The sequence below is a fragment of the Anguilla anguilla genome, chromosome 3 (assembly GCF_013347855.1).
Source record: "Anguilla anguilla isolate fAngAng1 chromosome 3, fAngAng1.pri, whole genome shotgun sequence".
Classification (NCBI taxonomy): domain Eukaryota; kingdom Metazoa; phylum Chordata; class Actinopteri; order Anguilliformes; family Anguillidae; genus Anguilla; species Anguilla anguilla.
Window position 1 is genome coordinate 4,869,654 of NC_049203.1, and position 17,995 is coordinate 4,887,648.

The 17,995-nt window shown below is 52.1% G+C and overlaps 1 protein-coding gene across 1 annotated transcript in view; it reads left to right on the forward strand.

Moving 5' to 3' along the window:
• Positions 1-17,995, forward strand: part of dnah2 (dynein, axonemal, heavy chain 2) — a 108,949-nt gene that overhangs the window by 44,440 nt on the left and 46,514 nt on the right. Inside the window, 14 exon segments of the mRNA XM_035410966.1 lie at positions 3,613-3,793; positions 4,550-4,688; positions 6,010-6,227; positions 6,502-6,600; positions 7,087-7,212; positions 8,366-8,476; positions 11,184-11,372; positions 11,508-11,611; positions 11,913-12,102; positions 12,746-12,926; positions 14,080-14,207; positions 15,648-15,800; positions 16,836-16,961; positions 17,310-17,528. Of these exon segments, the coding sequence (XP_035266857.1) occupies positions 3,613-3,793; positions 4,550-4,688; positions 6,010-6,227; positions 6,502-6,600; positions 7,087-7,212; positions 8,366-8,476; positions 11,184-11,372; positions 11,508-11,611; positions 11,913-12,102; positions 12,746-12,926; positions 14,080-14,207; positions 15,648-15,800; positions 16,836-16,961; positions 17,310-17,528 (2,164 nt within the window).

Sequence of the window (17,995 nt, forward strand, 5' to 3'; positions counted from 1 at the left end):
AGAGGGTTTGACCCCGGCTGAGCTGGTCTTGTTATCATTGCTATTGATTTGTGTCTTTATTGTTTCCTTTTATCACGTAAGGCTCGCGTCGTACTGTGCGCACGCAGGACTAGCCTGCGGTGCAGCACTGCCACCTAGTGGGCGCTGTCCTCGCCGGGCTCACTTTCACGCGCGCGGGTTCGAGGCCACGGAGCAGGAGAATGCCCAGGCCATCTGCTGCCCATTAGAGAGAGACCTCCAGCCCAATTCAATTAGTGTCCAGAACCATCCTGGCTGATTCAGGGAGAGGGCTGCAGCCGCCCGCTGGCCTGCGGTAAACATGGGGGAGCGCAAACGACGGGTCTGATTTCATTTTGATATTACAGCTCTGCGTAACGTGGGGGAGGAGGGGTCCGTGAAGCTCTCGCACGGGCACGTATTCAAAGGGCTGCAGACACACACACACACACACACACACACACCTGTACACTCACTTATACACACACACCTGTACACTCACTTATATACACACACACCTATACACACCTAAACACTCACTTATACACACACCTATACACACCTGTACACTCACTTATACACACACCTATACATTCACTTGTACACACACACCTGTACACTTCACTTATACACACACACCTATACACACACACACTTATACACACGCACTTATACACACACTTCTATGGACACACACGCGCACGCCCACACGCGCACACACACACACACGCACGCACACGCACGCCCACACACACACACTACTCATGCAGGATGTGAGGGAGACTTTCTTTTCAGTGGTGAGCTTGAGATCCCTGCCTCCCTCTGTTCAATGATGAGTCATGTCATTTTCTGTGATTGCGTAGAGTCTATTGAACTATTTTGTTCAACATTGTTTTTTTTTACAAGAACTTCTCTCTAAAGAACTTGCTTCGCTACCATTTTGCCATCTAGTGGTTGAAAGTGGGTATTGTCATTTATTTAGCGGGAGCCTTCTGCTGAGTTAATGATTGTACTATTTCCAAGATTGCCTTGTGCAGCTGTAGCAAAGAAACAGAAGAAATAACCCTCCAACAGATATGTGAATTCTTACATGTGGTTGTGTGTGTGTGTGTGTGTACAGTATGTGTGTAGTAGTGTGTGAAAGGGATTTTGTGTGTGTGTGTGTTTTTGTTAGTGTATGAGAGAGTGTGTGTGTGCGTGTGCGTGTGTTTGTGTGGGGTGTGCGTGCTTGTGTGTGTGTGTGTATGTGGTGTGTGTGTGTGTGTGGAGTGTGCGTGTTTGTGTGTGTGTGTGAGTGGAGTGTGTGTGTGTGTGTATACGTGTGTGTGTGTGTAACATGGGCTCTCTGAGTGTGTGGTAGAATGAGCTCCAGGCACAGTGCCTCTTTCTCATTTCAGCTGCACTGGAGGTCAAGTGCCTGTTTTTCAAAAACTTCTCCTTGCTCAAGGGTTTCAGGGTTTCTCTCTGTGTTTTTTCTTCTTTGATAGCTTGAAAGGGTCTGTACTCACGGCCTCTCACTGCCATGACAACTCCTGCTCTTCTCCTCTGAGAGCCTTGTCTTAATTTTGAGGCATTGTTCGAGCCAAACGAGCCCTCCGTCCTGGCCCCCCGGCTTCGGAGACAAAGGGCCAGATATGCAAATGAGCGGAGGTAGAGCCTTCGTCCGCGCGCGGGTCCCTGTGCGTCTTTGCAGCGCGTCCCTGAGAGAGCAGATATTTCACACGCCGGCTTTCTTCTCCGGGCCAGATGAGTTGCATTCAGTGTGGTTATTAATACGTTAGCGGTATTAATGGCAGCGGCGGTGCTGCTGTGTGCCGCGGACGCCGGGAGCCCGACACCGCTGACTGAAGCACTCGCTTTGCAGTCGGGGTGAAGAGAGTAGTAGAGCGGGGGGGAGGGGGGGGGGGCTGCGGGGTGAGGGGAAGGTGGGGAGGGGGGCTGTGGGATGAAGGGGTGCTGGAGGGGGGCTTGCAGGTTCGGGGGGGGGGCTGCGGGATGAGGGGGGGCTGTGGGAATGGGGGGGCTGCAGGTGGGGGGGTGGCGCTGCCCAGCACACAGCACACAGAGAGGGGAGTCGGCTCGGCCTGTCTGTGCGCCCGCTGCATAAACGTGTGCCCGTCGGGCCCGACCGCCAGCTGCGTCTGGACCCACCGAGGGCAGCAGCGGCGGCAGCCGGCACCGCCGTCGGCATGGCAACCGCGCCGCGCCGCATGAAGCCGTTGCCACGGTTACCCCTCACGCCGCGCCGTCCCTGCAGCTCACCTTGCCCGCCTCCTTTTGTCCGCATCCCTCCCGGGTCTGAGTGTGTGTGTGTGCGGGTGTGTGTGTGCGTGTGTGTGTCTGTGTGTCTGTGTCTGTGCGTGTGTGTGTGTGTGCGCGCGTGTGTCTGTGTGTCTGTGTGTGTGTGTGTGGGCGGGCGTACGTACGCGTGTGTGTGTGTGTGGGCGGGCGTGTGTGTGTCTGTGTGTCTGTGTGTGTGTGTGTGCGTGTGTGTGTGGGCGGGCGTGTGTGCGCGTATGTCTTTTGTTGTCTGGAGTGGCGGACAGAGGTGGGGCTGCCCTCCTCTCTGCTTCACGGTGCCCCAGAGCAGCCCAGAGTAGCTCACGCCACAGAGAACCGCCCTGTACATGGAGGACAATCCAAACACATCACAACCCAGAGGCAGTACCGCAGAACAGAAACAGGGATGTTCACATTCGCCACAGACAATTAGCACATATCTGAGCAGCAGGTATCTCTGGTCTTGCAGGTCTATGCTTAACAAAGGGGCATTGTGGGATCTGTGGTTATGCGTTCCACCTTATATTTGAACAGATGATATGTGGCTTGGGTTGTGATACCATGCCTGTGTAGGTTTGTGTTATTCTCGTCTATTCGACCAGATGCGTGCTCACCAAGATGATCGCAGGCTAGTGTTAGCTAAATTTTTAAAATGGTTGCCAAATTTTTTTGTTCTCCACTAACATTTTGCTAATGTTCCCTAGCAGTCTGAAAAGGGTGTAGCTGGCTACTGATAGGAAATGAACAAAGTATAAATAATTTTCTACTGTCTACTGACTGATAAAATTAATTTTAACAAATGATTTTGTTCCTGAACAAAAAAAAAACTGTCAGCGGTTGAAAATTGCGCTCCTTTTCATTGTCTTGTCCATCTTAATTAAATCCAAGTCAGCGGAGGAACCGAATGGAACTTTCAATTTGAAATCTGTCAGCAGTGACTGTTACAAACAGGCCAAACACTTTCTCTGTTGAACGCACGGTTGTGGTTGTGGTTGTGATGGTAACGCAGGTGATGTGTGGTTGTGGTTGTGGTTGTGATGGTAACCCAGGTGATGTGTGGTTGTGGTTGTGGTTGTGGTTGTGATGGTAACGCAGGTGATGTGTGGTTGTGGTTGTGGTTGTGATGGTAATGCAGGTGATGTGTGGTTGTGGTTGTGGTTGTGATGGTAACGCAGGTGATGTGTGGTTGTGGTTGTGGTTGTGATGGTAACGCAGGTGATGTGTGGTTGTGATGGTAACGCAGGTGATGTGTGGTTGTGGTTGTGATGGTAACCCAGGTGGTGTGTGGTTGTGATGGTAACCCAGGTGATGTGTGCTGTCTGTGTGGGCGCTCAGGGGCACGGAGGAGGTGTTCCAGGCGCTGGAGGATAACCAGGTGACCCTGTCCACCATGAAGGCGTCCCGCTTCGTGCGCGCCTTCGAGAAGGAGGTGGACCGCTGGGAGCGCTGCCTGTCCCTGGTGCTGGAGGTCATCGAGATGATCCTGACCGTGCAGCGCCAGTGGATGTACCTGGAGGTGCCCTCACCTGCGCAGATACGCCCTGTACACGCGCTCACACTCACGCACACACATCTCACACTGCACACACTCACACACATACACACGTCTCACACTGCACACGCGCTCACACACGCACACACATCTCACACTGTACACGCATTCACGCTCACACACGCACACACATCTCACACTGTGCACACGCTCACGCATGTACACACATACGCACTGTGCACACGCTCACACATGTACATGCATGTACACTCGCATCTTGCACTGTGCACACGCTCACGCACGCACACACATCCCCACTCATCAGGCATTCAGGCCCTGTTTGCATCTCCCGCTCCAGACGACACGGATCCCGTTTCTTGACAAATCCCACACGTGTCGCGCGTGACGATTGAGGCCCAAGCGCCGCTAATCGCACGCCGAGGTTCAGATTCATCCAAATCCAATTAGAATCGCATTCCAGCGCTATCAGATCTTCTGTCACCAGCTTCCTACTGACAAATAACCATCCCATAATGCACGCACTAGAGTCACCAGGCACCTTGTTATGGAGCTGATTGTCAGGATGGCTGGAACGCTCGGAGACCAGGACAAACGCGATCTCGCGCTGAGCGCGTGGAATCGGACGCGCCGCGCCTCAAAGCGAAGCGTAGAACGCGCCCGCGCGCTCTGGCCGTACGGACATGCGACCGGTCGGCCGTGTGGGATGGGAGCGTGAGCTGGAGCTGTGTGTGTGTGTGTGTGTGTCCGTCCCGCTCACAGAACATTTTCCTGGGGGAGGACATTCGGAAACAGCTGCCCCGGGAGACCACGGAGTTTGACAAGATCAACTCCAGCTGGAAGACCATCATGGACCGGCTCAACAAGGACAACAATGCGCTGAGAGGGACGCATTACCCAGGTGAGGGAGGGAGGGAGGGAGGGAGAGAGAGAGAGAGAGAGAGAGAGAGAGAGAGAGAGAGAGAGAGAGGGGCGAGAGGGGGAGAAGGAGAGAGAGAGGGGCCCTTAGCACTGAGAGGGACGCATTACCCAGGTGAGGGAGGGAGGGAGGGAGGGAGAGAGAGAGAGGGGCCCTTAGCTCTGAAAGAGACACATTACCCTGGATATTTGGATATTTTCACATAGTGAACACAGTATGTCCTTTTATTTTGTACTTGTGAATGTAATGGAGACTATAGTACGCCTGGAGATGCAGTTGCAGACTCGAAACAGGTAGCTGGGGGGGTCACGCGGTGCCGAAACTTTGGCTCTCGGCCACAAATCTCTGTTCCTGTGAGCAGTTCTAAAGAGCGTGGAGTGCGGAGAGACATTAGGAAGTGCTCCCCGGTGCAGAGAGGTCTGGAGCTGTGCAGACGGCCCTCTCTCTCAAGGCGCGCACGAATTCCCCTCGCGGGGGCGAGGGTTCGATCGCTGCCGTGACTCTGTCTGACCTGCGCGATGCCTTTCTCTGCGACGTCCCCAACCTGTCTGGATAAAGCAGGAGATATAAAGGGGGGGCAGAGACTGTCTGCTCCCATTTTTAAAAAAAAGAAGAATAAAATTCTCTTATGTGCTGCTGCTGCTGCTGCTGCTGCTGCTTTTTAAAAATGGAATTAAAAAAAAAAATATTTTGCTTTGGCTGCTTAGTGAATGTGCCTGGCAGTTTGTGGCAGTTTTACAATATTGACTGGATAGTTTCCAGGGGACAAAAACGTGTTAATATAATGTCAGTGGTGTTGCTATAAACACGTCTGAATGTCTGTTGTATAGCTGCTGTGGCGCTGATATTTGGAAACAGACATTTTTACTTATTTGGGCTCTGACATTAGCCTCTCTGCGGCGTTGCTGAAGGTCAGGTTGTCAGAATACCAAATGTCCTGCAAGAAGCACTTTTCTGTCAGCGGGATATTTATATACGCGGCGGTCTCAAACTCGAGCTCACATTCACGCTGGTGAGTCCCTGGCTTGGGATTTATTAGTGTGTGTGTGTGTGTTTGCACACTTTACAATCCAGTCTGATCATGTGATCACGTGTGAGGACCAAACAGAGGAGGAGGAAGATGGGGAGAAAAGGAAAGAGGTGTGGGGCATCGTGGGGGATATCTTACTGTACTTCCTATAACAGGATAGAGCCATTAACTGAACTGTAACATGAATTGCAGGTAAGAGTCCATTCAGGGTAAAAGTGCATTTTCGTTTGTTTGTCCTTAGAAGGGTGGTTCTGCCTCTCTCTCTTGCCTCAGGACTGCTGGAGAAGCTGACGGACATGAACAACAGGCTGGAGGAGATTCAGAAATCCTTGGACATGTACCTGGAGACCAAGCGGCAGATCTTCCCTCGCTTCTACTTCCTGTCCAACGACGACCTGCTGGAGATCCTGGGACAGGCGCGCAACCCAGAGGCGGTCCAGCCGCACCTCAAGAAGTGCTTCGACAACATCAAGAGCCTGAGGATCAGTAAGGTACTGTCTGAGGAGCACGCTGGCGCACACACACACACACACACACACACACACACGTACGCACGCACACTCACACACATTCACACACACACTCACACACACACACACATGCACGCACTCTCTCACACGCGCACACACACACGCGCACACGCACACACGCGCACACACTCAGACACACATAAACGTACACACACACATGCAGACACACACACGGCCAATTAGCTCATGCAGAGTAAGTGTAAGAGCTCCCTCACTGTGCCTGCCTGCTCTTCAGATGGGGATCAGCAGCAAGTCGGAGGCTAACGGCATGTTCTCATCGGACGGGGAGTTTGTGGACTTCACCCACACAGTGCTGCTGGAGGGGCCAGTGGAGGTGAGCCTCGTCTTCACTACACACGCCGTCTGAAACCGCCACAGGCCAGTGGCGGCCAGGGCAGCCCTTAACGCAGTTGGCACTGGTGTCACCCAGTCATGGGAGGGGTTCAGCTGGCTGACACTGAGAGCACCGCCACACCAGCGCCCTCCCGCCGCCTGATTGGTCGCCTGCAATTCCATCTGCACGTGAAGAGTCTTCCTCCCACTCGTGTCTGTACCGCTGCTGACATCACACTGCTGACATCATCCCTCTTACTCTGTGTCCCTATGTGTCTTTGTGTGTCTCTGTGTGTCTCTGTGTGTCCCTGTCTCTCTGTGTGTCTCTGTGTCCCTGTGTGTCTCTGTGTGTCTCTGTGTGTCTCTGTGTGTCTCTGTGTGTGTCTGTGTGTCTCTGTCTGTCTGTTGTGTCCCTGTGTCTCTGTGTCCCTGTGTCCTTGTGTCTCTCTCTGTGTCTGTGTGTCTCTGTGCCTGCCTGTGTGTGCAGGCCTGGTTGTGTGACATAGAGCACACCATGCGCTTCACACTGAAGGACTGCCTGAGGAACTGCCGCATGGGCCTGAGGAAGATGACCGGGAAGAGAGACAAGTGGGTGAGAGACTGGCCTGGGCAGGTAAGCACATCCCTGTATGCACACACACACTGTACACACTATACACACGCTACACACACACACTACACACACTATACACACGCTACACACACACACTACACACACTATACACACGCTACACACACACACACACTATACACACACTATACACACGCTACACACACACACTATACACACTACACACACTCACACACACACACACTATACACACACTACACACACTCACACACACACACACACACTCACACACACACACACACACACACACACTGTACACACTATACACACTCACACACTATACACACTCACACACACACACTATACACACACTGTACACACTATACACACGCTACACACACTCACACACACACACACAGTACACACTATACACACACTACACACACTCACACACACACACACTATACACACACACACACTGTACACACTATACACACGCTACACACACACACACTATACACACTACACACACTCACACACACACACACACTATACACACACACACACACACACTCACACTCACACACACACACACACACTGTACACACTATACACACGCTACACACACACACACACACACACACACTATACACACTACACACACTCACACACACACACACTATACACACACACACACACACACACTCACACTCACACACACACACACTACACACACACACACACACACTCACACTGTGAGTATGTGCCTCACTGTTCTCACTCACTTATCTGATACTGCAGAAAGCTAACTGAATCAAACTGAATCAAACTATAAAACTCCGGCAACTCAATTCAACTTCTTGCTGTCTTGTTCTCTCTCAAACTGCTTTATTTCAGCACGGCTGAATTTAACCAGCTTTATTGGCACTGCAAGCAAACACATGTATTGCGATAGCACAACCGTAATATCATCAAACGCGTCAATAATAAAATAGATCAGTGCAGAGCAAACCTACAAACTTAAAACAACCAAGCAGAACAGGTAGACATTGTGTCTGCAGACAAAAAAACAGTAAAACTATCAAAAAGAAACAGTCTAATAAAACCTTGAAAGTTTGGTGCTTTAATGCCATTATGCTTGCCTCTGTCCCTTGTCCCTGACACCCCCCCTCCCCACCCCCACCACGCTGCGCAGATGCTCATCACTGCCAGCCAGATCCAGTGGACCACCGACGTCACCAAGTCTCTGATGATCGGCAAGGAGCGGGCGGACAAGACGGCCCTCAAATCCATGAAGAAGAAGCAGGTGAGCGGCCGACGGGGAGGAGACAAGCTCCGCCTCTTTCTTTAGCACAGAGGCACGCAGCCTTGAGTGAGGCCCTGAGTGTGCACTGCGCAGCTAACAAGCTCCGCCTCTTTCTTTAGTACAGAAGCAGGCAGCCCTGAGTGAGGCCCTGAGTGCACACTGCGCAGCTAACAAGCTCCGCCTCTTTCTTTAGCACAGAGACACGCAGCCCTGAGTGAGGCTCTGAGTGTGCACTGCGCAGCTAACAAGCTCCGCCTCTTTCTTTAGCACAGAAGCACACAGAAGCACGCAGCCCTGAGTGTGCACTGCGCAGCTAACAAGCTCCGCCCCTTTCTTTAGCACAGACGCACACAGAAGCACACAGCACACTGCGCAGCTGAGGTGGAAATGAGCGGTGCTGCTGTTATACGCTGAAGCGTGTGCAGGTGCAGGAGAGAGCTTACGCCGCACGATGCAGCATTTTAAACGCCAGCGCCCTGAAGTGGACCAGGTGCCTCTCGTCACTGTGCGCAGTCTGTGCGTCACAGAGAGAAACTGCCGCTGTGAACAGCTTCGCTCCCGCTGAAGTGACGCAGCGCAGAATAAAAGAGCAGAATTATTCCAGCGTCCGTTGGCCTTGAAATAAGTACCAGTGAGTGCAATAATAGCATTTAACACCTTTGGCATTTTTCTTCTGAGAGCAGATAAAGTGTGTGTGTAAAGCTCGCTGTTGTTGTTACGATGAATATTATCGATATTGTCCCGGGGTGTATTCTACATGAGCAGTTTATTTCCTTTTGCAGGGTGCGTGCTCGTTTTTTAGTGAATGTGTTATAAATGTGTTGTAGCGTGATTTTTTATTTTTATTTGCTCAAAATGGAAATGGTGTTTCATTAGAATTCTCCTTTCAAAAACATCAGAGCAAAAGTGACTGCAACTTGTGATTTCAGGGCGAAAAGTGATTCAGTTCTGCGTTTTAATCAAACTCGTGGGCCCTGATTACTTCTGTGTTCCGTGTTAAAGAAACGTCGCACTTGAACAGGTGAACAGCGTCACGGAGGGCAAGAGCAGAGCAACAGATCGTTTTGAATGCTGTGAAAATGTGTCGCCTTGATTGGGCATTCACTTGAATTGTGTCTAGTAATCATAGCCACAACGCTCGGTATTAGCAGGAATACTACCGGGGCTATAAAAAGCTTGTTTTGTATGCGCCGTGACGCAGTGCGCCAGGGGTAGGCACAGGAAAGTGAGAAACTGTGAAAATGTCATCACCTGATTTTATTTTCATTTTTATTTTTCGAAAGAAAAAAAAAAAACTCGGATGCTCTTCACGGGAAATTAAATAAAAAAAACAAAAACTTGTTCGCTCTGCACGAAGAACAGGGGGTATACGCCCACATTAAGGCATCTGCCCCCCCAAAAAAGATGGGGCAGTCTGAACAGTCCGTGCCCTGACCCCTGGGCCAGACAAGGGCAAGGGGAACGTCCTCGGCTGATTATCAGTCAGGCCCGGGTGCGAATGCCTGCAGCTCACACGGCTGCTCTCTCAGGCTCTGAGCGCCTGGGCCAAGTTCACTTCGTATGTACGGACACTTCATTTTATGTGCTGACAGTTTTTCTACACATCTCACTTCCCACAAATACTCAGTAACAGAGCCAGTAATGGGCAATCTCACTTCCCACAAATACTCAGTAACAGAGCCAGTAATGGGCAGCCTGTGCCCTGTGATGAGAAGGGCGGTCATGTGACCACGCCGGGGAAGATTCTGGAAAAGCTGTGTAGCTGCAGACATTATTCCAGCCAGAGGTGGGTAACCCGGCTTCAAAGAGTAAAATGACTGACCATGTATTTGCTCCATCACCATGCACTAAACCAGCTGACTCTAATTAGCATAACTCTTCACCATGGTAGGAGAACTAATTATTGTAATCAGCTGGTTTAGGTCATGTTGGTGGAGCAAATACATGGTCAGTCTTTTTACTCTTTGAAGCCGGGTTACCCACCTCTGATTCCAGCACTGCTCAATCGCGAACGTTTTTGAAACGTCGCACTGATCAACGTGTACGTTTAAAAATGCCTGAATTTACAGCGTTCTGAATTCGTCACGTGAATTTTACGTATCCTCCTTTGTCTTTTGTGAACAATGCACGTGGAAGTCCAAAAGGCGTGATGATAATTGATTTGTGTGTTTGTGTTTTCAGCTGTGTCTCGTGCGCCGTATCATGACGTTGACACGTATAAATTTGAGCGCCTTGCTTACACAAAGAAATTTGTCAGGGCTTGTTTGCTGACGTCTCACAGGACACAATGCTGCTAGTGACTGACATTTAATTTGATGTTTGCGAACGAGCGCTGAATACTTTGTTGGCATTTCAAAAGGAGCTGCGGTAGCTTGTTAGCTACAATGAAGTCCTGGCCCATCAGTGAAACACTGGGGCCCTTTCATGTTTTTGTTCCGCGTAATCATTTTTGTAGTTCAAATTTGAAGCGTGCCTCTTTACAAAATGAGCTTGTTTGGGATAATTGTCCCTCGCCGTTGTCGGGAACTCTGAGCTGTAATCTGCTTTGCTTGGTTACCGCTCACGCCGAACACCATGGCCCGAACTCAGCCGATCGCCGATGAGCATCACCCAGCCAGTGCGAGTGTGTGTGTGTGTGTGTGTGTGTGTGTGTGTGTGTGTCGCGAGAGCGTGGTGCATTATGGGATCGCTGTGGACCCGGCCGCAGGTGTCGATGCTGCGGCGGTACTCGGAGGCCATCCGCGGGAACCTGTCCAAGATCCTGCGTCTGAAGATCGTGGCGCTGGTGACCGTGGAGGTCCACAACCGCGACGTCATCGACAAGCTGGCCAAGGCCGGGTGCTGCGACGTGTCCTCCTTCGATTGGCTGAGCCAGCTGCGTCTGTACTGGGATAAGGTGAGAGGAGGGGGACGGGACGCCAGAGACACAGGAGGTGGGGTTGGTGGGGGCCATGTGAGGGGGATGTTGAAACATGTCAGGCAAGAGAGGGGCGGATTCCCCTTCACCCCAAAAACCCTTTCGTCTGCGCAGGACGTGGACGACTGCATCATCAGGCAGACCAACACGCGCTTCCTGTACGGATACGAGTACCTGGGCAACTCCGGCCGCCTGGTCATCACCCCCCTCACTGACAGGTAAACCCCGCCCCCCTCCGCTGATGTCATCACCATCATTGCCCTTATCACGGCTGTAGCTGTTATCGCGCGTCACCGTGGAGATCTGGGCCCAGCATCAGCGGTGGTTATGAGGTCGGTCATAACAGACAGTGCAGGCATTAAGAGATCACACGTCCTGCCGGTCCAGCGTTAAGCGATAAGGCGCTCAGCGAGGCGGTCTCCCCGTTACTCAGGGCAGGGAGCGGGGAAGCGGACGCCGCCTGCCTGTGTGCTGCTGTGCCTCTGACTGTGCCCCCACCCCCTCCACCCCCCCCCACAGGTGCTACATGACCCTGACCACGGCCCTGCACCTGAACCGGGGCGGCTCCCCCAAGGGCCCGGCCGGCACGGGGAAGACGGAGACGGTGAAGGACCTGGGCAAGGCCATGGGCATGTACGTCATCGTGGTCAACTGCTCCGAGGGCCTGGACTTCAAATCCATGGGCCGCATGTACTCTGGCCTGGCTCAGGTACGGGACAGCACAGGCAACACAGGCACTGTATAGCACAGGCAACACAGGCACTGTATAGCACAGGCAGCACAGGCACTGTACAGCACATGTAACACAGGCTCTGAACAACACAGGCAACACAGGCAATGAACAGGACAGGCAACACAAGCAATGAACAGGACAGGCAACACAGGCACTGAATAACACAGGCAACACAGTCACTGTACAGCACAGGTAACACAGGCAATGAACAGGACAGGCAACACAGGCACTGTACAGCGCAGGCAACACAGGTAATGAACAGGACAGGCAACACAGGCACTGTACAGCACAGGTAACACAGGCACTGCATAGCACAGGTAACACAGGCACTGAACAATGCAGGTAACACAGGCACTGTACAGCACAGGCACTTTACTGGGAGCTTGCACACTTTTAACACATACTGTAGTCTAAAAAACGGTACCCCTGTGAAGACCGCCCTTTCAGAAACCCTGAATGTGGAGTTACTGCACAAAGCAGGAAGTGCACCGTGCAGAATGACGCTGCTGTTGCACAGCGCAGGCTCTGTTCAGCACAGCCCCAGCCTGTTAAACGCAGGTGTCCATGCAGCGCCGGCGGGGCCGAATGAAGGCGCTTGTGTGTTTTTCTCCTCCGGCAGACGGGCGCGTGGGGCTGCTTCGACGAGTTCAACCGCATCAACATCGAGGTGCTGTCGGTGGTGGCGCAGCAGATCCTGTCCATCCTCTCCGCCCTGGCCGCCGGGGCCACCAACTTCACGTTCGAGGGCCGGGACATCCGCCTGGTGTGGTCCTGCGGCATCTTCATCACCATGAACCCCGGTACCCCCTGCGCACTGCCGTTTCACAGCCTTACACGGGTTCTACAACACTTATCACATGGGTGTAGATCATTTATTACACATGTGTATGTCATTTATTACACAGACATACTGTTTCCTTACATAGTTATAACAACATCTACTACACATTAGTAAATAATTTATTACGCAAGTGTAATGCGTGTATTACACTGGCATGCAGCTTCTTTACATAGGCATGCACGTTTAATTATTCAGCCATTACAGTATGCTTACACCAGCATATAGCGTTTATTACATTGTCATACACACTTTATTACACAGACATATAGCATCCTTACAACAGCACAAAGTGTTTATTACACAGATATTCAGCATCCTTATATTTGGCACACAGCTTTATTACACTGACAGCATTCTTGCAAAGGCATGTGTGCTTTAAAACGTAGCATCCTTCACACAGGCATATACCATTCATAATACTGTCAAACGTGGTTGTTAGGAGTTTTATCGTTTTTTATTGGGTTTTATTGTTTTATTGATTGATTGTTTTTAATGATTGTTAGATTTTTTTCTTTTGGATTCTTTTAGGATTTGCTTTTATTGTTTGTTGATGGTTTTTATATAGATCGTTTCTCTTATTTATTTCGTACATCTATTCAAAAAAAAGAAAGAAAAAAAAAAGAATGATGAGCCAAGCTGGGCTGAATGGCCTGGTACAGTATGGTCATCACTTTTTCTCCTGTTCTTATGTTGTTATAGTTCATAGCACAATAGGCCTGTACTGTTCAAGCATATACAATGTGTGTACAGCTATGCGGCAGTGATAACACTGGTGTACAATGTCTTCAGTCACATAGCACTCCGCACACATGCATATTCATTGGCCAGGGATTTAGCATTTCGGTCAGCAGCCGTGACACACAGCCCCCCCCCCCCCCCCCACCCCCCCCCGCGCACGTACTGCAGTCTGGGACGGGGACACAAACGCGCACGGTGACCTTCTCTCACCATGGCAACCGCAACGAAATGCGGTCCGTGAGACGGAGCTCCAGCTCAGAGTTACAGCTTCGGCGGTGACCCCCGCACCCTCACCCCCCCTTCTCTGACCCCCCCCCCGGTGTGCCCCCCCCCTCGTTCTCTGACCCCCCGGTGTGCCCCCCCCCCCCCTCCAGGCTACGCCGGGCGCACGGAGCTCCCAGACAACCTGAAGTCCATGTTCCGGCCGATCTCCATGGTGGTGCCGGACTCCACGCTCATCGCCGAAATCACGCTGTTCGGGGAGGGCTTCAACAACTGCAAGGTACGCCTCGCGCCTCACGCCAAGTCCCGCGCCGTGGCGCCTTGCTCACGGCACTGAGCCCGCCCCTCCACACCGCGGTTTGGCCTTCCCCCGATGTTCCCCACCGCCGCCCGTCGCTCGGGATGAGCGCGCCCGCCCAAGGATCGTAGTTTAAGGTGACCCGCTAAGGAGATCTCGCCAGCGCCGCGGCAGCGCCATGGAAACCGCGCGGCGGACGCTCCTCCCCTGGCCCGCGCGGCCCCTCTGCATCGCTGACGCGCGATCGCCGCTCCGCGCGGGGGGGGGCGGAGGGGCAGCTGCGTGCCGCTCGCCGGTCGGGGACCCCGCCACCAATGAGCCGAGAGGAAGCGGGCAGGAAGCGGCCATCTCCTGCCAGAGCCCGGCTGCTGCCTTCTGGGGATAGATATGAGCGTGGGGGGGGGGGGGGGGGAGGGGAGGGGAGGGGCGGAGGGGGGCAGGGGGGCCCTTCTCACATCACATCAAGCGCTGGTTCTGAAGTGACTGAAGTCAGAGCTTATGCAAATGCAGGGGGGGGGGAGGGTTTGTGGGTGTGGGGGCGGGCGGGGGGGCGTGTGGGGCACGCTGGTTTTTGGCACGCATATAAGCAAATACGTGTTTTAATTTAGAACTACACCACCGCTTCGGCCCCGCAGCAAAGCTTCTGACTCGAAACCGACGACCCCATGGGGTGCTGGCAGAGGTTTTTGAATTTTTTGGAAGGATAAAACATCCTAAAAAAAATATTGCCCTGCAGCGTAGGTCTACCAGGTACCGCTTTTCAGCCAATCATTTTGTCCAGTTTGGTTTTTGATAGTTCAGGGAATATTTTCACCCAAAGCTAAAGTTATTAGTTTTTTGTCAGCTTATTGAATCTTCCACTCCAGAGCTGTCACTTGGAACAATGACCCACACACACAACGTTGTATGATGGACAGTAACTCAGGAATATGTCCCTGCATCTCCTAATGCGAAAATATGCTACTGTGCTTATTGTGTGAGTGTGTGTGCGTGTGCATGTGTTTGCTTGGGTGTGTGTTCATGTGCGTGTGTGTGCGCATGTGTGCATGTGCTTGTGCATGTGTATGCTTGTGTATGAGGATTTTGTGTGTTCATGTGTGTGTGTGTGCTTGTGTGAGGATTGTGTGTTTGTGTAGGTGTGTGTGTGAGGATGTGTGTGTGTGTGTGTATGTGTGTGTGTTGGTGTGTGAGTGAGCATATGTGTATGTAGGTTATGAGCTTCAGATAGAGGTTAAGTGAGCTGTTTGCCATGTATTCACTACGGTGTGTGTGTGTGTGTGTGTGTGAGTGTGTGTGTGTTTGTGTGTGTGAGTGAGAGCATGTGTGTGTAGGTTATGAGCTCAGATACAGGTTAAGTGAGGTGTTCACTGCAGCGTGTGTTTGTGTGTATTTACTGTGGTGTGTGTTTCCTGTGCGTCTCAGATGCTGGCGAAGAAGGTGTTCACTCTGTACTCGCTGGCGGTGCAGCAGCTGTCCAAGCAGGACCACTACGACTTCGGCCTGCGCGCCCTGACCTCGCTCCTGCGCTACGCGGGGAAGAAGCGCCGCGTCTGCCCCGACAGCGGGGACGAGGAGGTGCGGCCGCCGGCCCACGTCACCTTTCACCCCCCCCCGCGTGCGCGCGCGGTCCGAGCGCGTCCTGCCTGCCCCCCCACACCCCCACCCCCACCCCCCCTCCCCCCCCACTGCGTCCTGTGGCAACGGCTCGCCGTCTGTCTGAGAGCGGGACACGAGCATGAAGGTGCTGAGCAGCACCAATCACCAAAAAAACGAAACAAAAATAAATAAAAGAGTCTCCTCTCGCTCCCTGGTGGGATCTGAGATGCAGCTCGGGGAAAAAAAAAAAAAAGTTTGAAGGACAAACTTTAATTGGTTTGCCTCGGGGCCCGGTTTTGAAAGCTTAAAATTGAAAGGAGAGAAAAGTACAAACAGTAAAACAGCGGCATCAGCCTGATATTAAGTTTCAAGTTCACGCGACGCAGCAAGTTTGCGAGCATCTTCGGCTAGCTAGCCGTGACCTAGCTGGTTAGAACGAGCTATCTAAGTTACAGGTGAAACCGTGATGGTATGCTGTCCCCTTGTTGCGTGTTCTGGCTTGATAGCAAACTTTCCCTGAAGCAAATTCTGACATTCGTTGCATATAAATGATGCAACAAACTCAACCTTCCCAGGTTTAAACATTTACCATAATACAAATAAAGTAGCTAGCGGCAACTACCTGTCTGTCTATTTTAGCTGTAGTTATGAGTTAGCTTTGTAAACAGCTTAAGCTTACCGCAGGCTTGTAGTAGGTTATACTTAGAGAAACAATGTCTAGCAGTAGAAGTGGTGCTTCTCAGCTAGCTTTACGGAGCACAAGCGATGTGATAGGGGTAGGGGAGATTTGGAGGAGTTTGGTCCACAAGATCTGGAATAATGAAGGTCAGACAGTTGAGTAGTAAAGCTTTCTAATATTAAAAAAAACAAACAAAAAAAAAACACTTCCTGTTCTCTGAGTTTGGAAAGTTTCATGCAGTCTTATTTTCGGTTTGATATGCACTGTGAAAATTTCAAAGACCTTTAACGGTCTTAGACGCAGTGTCTCTGCCCCGCCTTTCGCCCTCCCCGCAGATCCTGCTGATGTCCATGAAGGACATGAACATCGCCAAACTGACCGCCGTCGACCTGCCGCTCTTCAGTGGTATCGTCCAGGACCTGTTTCCTGGCGTGGACACCCCCACCATCGACTACGGGAAGGTACGGTCCGACAGGGCCATGCAGGCTGGCCAGTGCATTACAAACCTTAGTGAGAGACTTAGAGAACAGTTAGGACCCAGTTTCACACTGATTAAAAAGCTGCATTTCATACGCTGGGTTGCCAGCCGATTAGGGTCATGTGACCTGGCCAATGATTTCCTACAAGATGAAGTGAGAATCTAGCGAATAGGAAATTAGCATTGTGACTGGATTTGTATTGTTAGCGTTGATGAATAGACCTAAGTCCTGCTTGGAGCACACATTGGCGAATGAGTTCCAGTGAGTTCCCCGCCGAGCGTGTGAGTTTCTCCGCCCCCCCCCGCCCCCCCCCCCCCGTGCCCCACGCAGCTGCAGAAGACCATCGAGGCGGAGCTGCGGCAGAGCGGCCTGCAGGTCACGCCCTTCACCGTCACCAAGGTGATCCAGCTGTACGAGACCAAGAACTCCCGCCACTCCACCATGATCGTGGGCAAGACCGGCAGCGGCAAGACCGTCACCTGGAGGACGCTGCAGAGCGTGCTCACCACGCTGCACCGCAAGGGAGACCCCAGCTACAACGTGGTCCGGGTGAGTCCGTCCGCCCGTCCGTCCGTCCATCTTTCCGTCTGTGCGTCCGCCTGTCCGTCCGTCCGTCCGTCTGTCCCACCTGTCCCACCTAGTTACGGGTGTCACAGAACCTCCACAGAATGAAATGTCATTGGGGTACTACAACCAAGAGCTCCACCGATGGTGGGACACGTTGGTAACAACCAATCGAGCGACACCAATGGTGGGACGCGTTGGTAACAACCAAGAGCTCCACCAATGGTGGGATGCGTTGGTAACAACCAAGAGCTCCACCAATGGTGGGACATGTTGGTACCAACCAAGAGCTCCACCAATGGTGGGACACGTTGGTAACAACCAAGAGCTCCACCAATGGTGGGACGCGTTGGTAACATCCAATCGAGCGACACCAACGGTTATTGTGGATGCTGTCTGGCTGCTGTGTGGTAATTCTCACTGGGATCCTGGACGTATAAGCAGAAGGTATT